At 28.0% G+C, this 5,057-nt stretch overlaps 2 protein-coding genes across 3 annotated transcripts in view; one reads left to right on the plus strand and one right to left on the minus strand.

Annotated features, from left to right (window-relative positions):
* Positions 1 to 288, minus strand: part of LOC100166697 (serine protease snake) — a 4,376-nt gene extending 4,088 nt beyond the window's left edge. The window contains exon 1 of one of the 2 annotated variants that reach the window (XM_008184153.3): positions 1 to 288. In XM_008184153.3, the coding sequence (XP_008182375.2) occupies positions 1 to 188 (188 nt within the window). In that variant the 5' untranslated portion in view covers positions 189 to 288. The other variant, XM_029487832.1, reaches the window with a different exon arrangement.
* A 1,883-nt stretch (positions 289 to 2,171) lies between these two features.
* On the plus strand, positions 2,172 to 4,706 carry LOC100160706 (translation initiation factor eIF-2B subunit gamma). The gene is made up of 4 exons (XM_016803804.1): positions 2,172 to 2,384; positions 2,456 to 2,747; positions 2,807 to 3,033; positions 4,556 to 4,706. Exons 1-4 carry the CDS (start codon positions 2,236 to 2,238, stop codon positions 4,689 to 4,691), a joined length of 804 nt encoding a protein of 267 aa, XP_016659293.1. The 5' UTR covers positions 2,172 to 2,235; the 3' UTR covers positions 4,692 to 4,706.
* Positions 4,707 to 5,057: the final 351 nt, after the last annotated feature.

A 5,057-nucleotide genomic window follows, 5' to 3' on the forward strand; every position in this document is an offset into this window, starting at 1 on the left:
CCCCAACCAGTTGCTATCACCGTCTGCGAAGGACTCGACTGCAATTTTGGATCTGCGTTAAGACAAATGGGCCGTACGTACGCCGAAAACTTGACATCCTGGTCCAAACGGAACAACGCTATATCGTTGTACAATGATGGTGGTTGATAATTCGGGTGCACTACGCGTTTTTCGATTTGGTAGTCCATTGGTCTGGCATCGTCGGTGTCCGACAGATAGTTGAGATCTCCCAGGCGTGCCCAGCGCACGAACGTTCTTCAATAATAAATACTAATAATATTAATGTTTTCACAATAGAACGAATTCATCAAAATAAATCATTTTTGTACCAAATGCGAAAAGTTAAAAAAATTTTTTCCCGTCAATATACAATTTTTTTTTTAATATATAAAAAGATTTTATATCTAATATAAAATTGCCAATTTGTACCTAAATCTGGTTTTTAGAAATAATTTGATTAATAATAATGATTTGATTTTTGATTTTTAATTAATGAGTCTTCTTCTAAAATATTTTAATATTTTAAAAAATCATAAAATAATATCCACTTGACGTAGATAAATGTTTTTACAATCAAAAGTTTTTTAAAAACCAGATTTACAAATACCTAAGCTTTTTTTAATTTTCAAGTAAAAATTAAAATCAAATTTAAATTTTTTATTATCAGTATTATAAATTTAAATTTAAAATGATATATGTACTATAAGTATTGCGTATCTCAGCGTATGTAAATGAAAAAAAAAATTAAAATATATTAATTAGGTATATTCATAGGCGTGCGCAGCCCTCTTGTTCGGGGTATGCAGAAGCAGTGGCGGATCCAGGAGGAGGGGGGGGCAAAGGGACATTCTCCCCCCAATCGCCTTAGTTTCCCATTGTTTAGAGTGTTTACCCAATTTTGTACTTTTTCCTCCCCCCCCCAAATTAAGCACTGGATTACCACAGGCACCCCCTGAAAGTTATTTTAAGAATGTAAAATTCTGATAAAATATATACACAATACACAAATAGTTTCGAGTTTAAACATAATAATATGTACACTCCTGGGCTGCACTATAATTAGTAATTATTTTTCTTGCACACAAAAATTTTTTTCTAAAAACAATTTTTGCCACTCAAAGAGCTTCAGGGTATGCAGCTGCTACCCTGCATACCCCCTGCGCACGCCTATGGGTATATACATATATTAGGTACCTGTTATATGCCTACATGGTACATATAAAATATTATAAGACCTATTGTCACTATCCCAAAAGATATAAATTGACATATTATGTGCGAAGCGCAGTGCAACATAAAAATTGAAAAATATGTAAAACTCCAATTTCCAATAAGTATATTTAAACAGTAGGTAACTATAGAGATGTAAGATTGAAAATTTTCAATTCTGAAAATTTACTTTTTTTGTACTTTTCTTAAATTAATTAATTTTTAAGATTAAATATATTTAAATACTTTATAAAATTTCTGTTTCATTTTTATTTACATTGTCACAAGTATAACTTCAAAGTTAAATAAAACACTAATAATAAAAAAAGGTGGGTAAGTGGATGTCGCTCTGCTGTACAGTAGATTACAAGTGGGTCATTGTATAATGGTTGTATTAGACTTGAATTCAATGATATAATATCATTGTATAAGAAAAACGATTCTGAGCGGAGACGGTTTGTCAGTCTAGATATTTTATATTTTGTTATTATTTATTATATCATGTAAGTTGAATTAATTTTAAAATATTATAATTTTTTATTCGTTTCTATGGTGATAAACAAAGCGTTAGAAATTAAAATCCCACTTTTAGCGTTTTTTCGTAATTTTCCAGTGGTTTTTCCCGTGGCATTAAATAACTATTGAGAAAATCGAAAAATGACCTCTCTAAAGTACCATCTTGATCCAATTTGCTAAAAGATATAAGGTATTATATGTTGAAATCGAAACTCTCCTTCTGGAAGAAATTTTGTATACAGGATATAAAAATAAAAAAATAAAAAATAAACACCATTTAGAAAACAATTGAAATAAAAATATTAAAAATAATAATACAACTTTGATTTTCAAAAATTAAATGGTTAAAAATGTAATAAACCAATTACAAGGAGAAATAATGCTATTAGGCTAAGTATTTACTGTATTTTTATTATTTTTCATGCAGTATATCTAATTTTCAAACTAATATAAAATGTTATAGAAAAAGATATTATTGGATACGATTCAAAAACATCTAGACTATTATTAATGGCTTCAGCTTCAGATTATGAAGAAACTATGCCAATCAGTAGTTCATTGTTAAATAAGTGTTCAAATTTGAAACTTTGCTCAAAATTATTAGATTCCCATATGTATATTATGAAACGTTGGCTAGTCAACTATCTTGTAAAAGATGTGTAAGTTAAATTATTTTACACTTACTATGTAGATATAATTGTTAATTTTTATTGTTTAATATTTATTTTAGTAATATTTCAACCCTTAAAGGAGAGCTACTTCCATTTGTAGTGAAAAAACAACTATCAAAACATTGTAAAAACATTGAACCAAATGAAAAGTGTGAAGATGAAGAAGATGAAAAACCTGATATATTCAACTTATCAAAAGAATCTGATATTGAAACTAAAATTCGTTCAATGTCTTGTTTTGGTAATACAACTAACTTTGAAGAGATGATTAAATGTTATGCTTGTGTGATTGATTCAAACATTGGAATACGCGCAAACACTTTGTATGATTATTGTAGAGTCAATAAAATTGTAAGTAATAAGCAAAAATATTTTACTAACATGTTGTATAATTAATCATTTGTTTGTAGATTCACAAGTTAAACATGCATTTAGGGGAAGAAAAAGATAAAATTTCACCAGAAGCTGAAATTTTATCAAATCAATTTGACAAGGAGACTTGTTTTGTTGGACCTAATACCAAGATAATGGAGAAAACATCCATTAAAAGTAGCACTATTGGTTCAAGATGTACAATTAATTCAAAAACTAGAATAACTGATTGTATTTTAATGAATGGTGTTACCATTGAAGAGAGGTAATTTATCCTCTCAACAATGTCAGATTGTGACCAAAAATCTCCAGTGGCAGATAGTTTAGTAGTTTTTATGTACAATGTTTACATAATATAAAATAAGATATAACCAGGGTCTTATAGATTAGTAATCCATTCTTACAATAAATATATAATATTATTTATTGTTATTGTATCAGAGAACTCATTATATAATAATTTTGGAGATTTTACTTTTTATTTAGAGAACGTAGTACCCGCTTGTGTTGTCTCCATCTTACAAGTGTGTCACTTAACAATTTTTACGCTCAGCAGACCGCATTTAGCTCTGTTAGTTTAAAAATTAAAAGGAATTGATATCTTATAAAATTATTATCTAGACAATCTCATAGGATTTTTATTATATTTTCATTTTAAAGCGAGTTATGAGAATTGTATGATGTTCAAACAATTTACAATTTCAAAATATTCGCTTCAAAATTAAAATATAATAAAAATCCCTTGAGATTACCTAGATAATGCTCTAAATCTTATAATGAGGTCAATCACTCTAATGTTTAAACTAACGGAGCTAAACGTGATATGCTATGTTATGATATGTTATGCAGATACTAAAATAGTAATTTGCAATTATTTAAATTATACATATTACATTAAACATTTTTCTCTTGAACTCCAAATTGAATTACATTTCTTTTGTATTAATATAGTCCCTATTTAAATTACATTTTTGCCATAAGTGGATGTTCGTAATATTCTGATATCATGTATACTATGTCTCATTTAATTGTTACCCAACCAATTTTGTTTTAGTTTTGTCAGCTTATACTCCTTGACAATTTGATTGTTGTTATTTTGTTTCCAACGATCATCTGCAAAACTGTTCCATCTTAATCTCATAAAACGCAAGCTAAGTCTGCTACTAAGCAGATAATGAAGTCTTCGCGGGACTGTAGTATTCTGTGCGTATAGGCGTGCCCATTACAACCCCCAAGTCAGGCTTTAACAAGACAGAATATTCATTATATAATAATTTTAACTCAATACAATTGTAAAACAATATGACTAATTTGTTTTCTCTCTCTGACCCATGTGCAATATAGCAAATTTCACAATAATGATAATAACCATAATAATTACTAAAACGAAAGTGAAATACCTTTTATGACATTTAAAGGTAAGTTTATTATCTAGGGCATTTCATAGATGTTTTATTATATTTTAATTTTAACCAATTTTGAGTATTTTATAATTGTTTGTACATCTTGAAATACTCATAACTTGCTATAACATTAAAATATAATAAAAAGCCTATGAGATGCCCTAAATAATAATCTTACCTTTACATTTAATAAGAGGTAATTTCAGTCTAGTTTAAGAAATTATTATGATTATATTATTATAATCATTATTGTGAACGTAAAATTTGCTATTTTACGCATGGGCCTGAAATAAAAAGCTAATGGTGCAATGACATTCTCTTAAGAAAAAAAATATACATTGATATTATAAAAATTTAAATTTTGAAAAATGTTGGAAATTTCAGATGTGTACTTCAAAATTGTATAGTATGTCATGATGCTGTAATAAGTGCTGGCTGTGAACTTAAAGACTGTTTGATAAGCGGTAGTTTTAAAGTCCCATCTGGAGGTAACTTAATTTACTCAATATATAATAAATAATAATAATTTATAATTGTATACAGTGGCATAGCCAGGGGGGGTTTTGGGTGTTTAAACCCCACCTCCCCATTGACATTTTCCCTCCTAATAAATATATTGTTTATAGGGTTCAGGACTGCTTGTAAGTTATAAATTTGACTTATGAAATGGCGAAATTGAATACAAAGTTTGAATTTGCATATTTGTGTATTTTTTAACTTAAATGTACATACAATTGTCGAAAAAAATTATATTTGGATAACATTGAAAAATATCTTAAAAAATATTATGTTTGGTTGGGGTACAATAGGCGATAATTTTGAGATTTGGGGAAGCCGAAGCCTTTTATAATACCATACTATTCTAATTGAATAAGCTTAAAAAAAT

This window comes from Acyrthosiphon pisum, chromosome A1 (genome assembly GCF_005508785.2).
Source record: "Acyrthosiphon pisum isolate AL4f chromosome A1, pea_aphid_22Mar2018_4r6ur, whole genome shotgun sequence".
NCBI lineage: Eukaryota > Metazoa > Arthropoda > Insecta > Hemiptera > Aphididae > Acyrthosiphon > Acyrthosiphon pisum.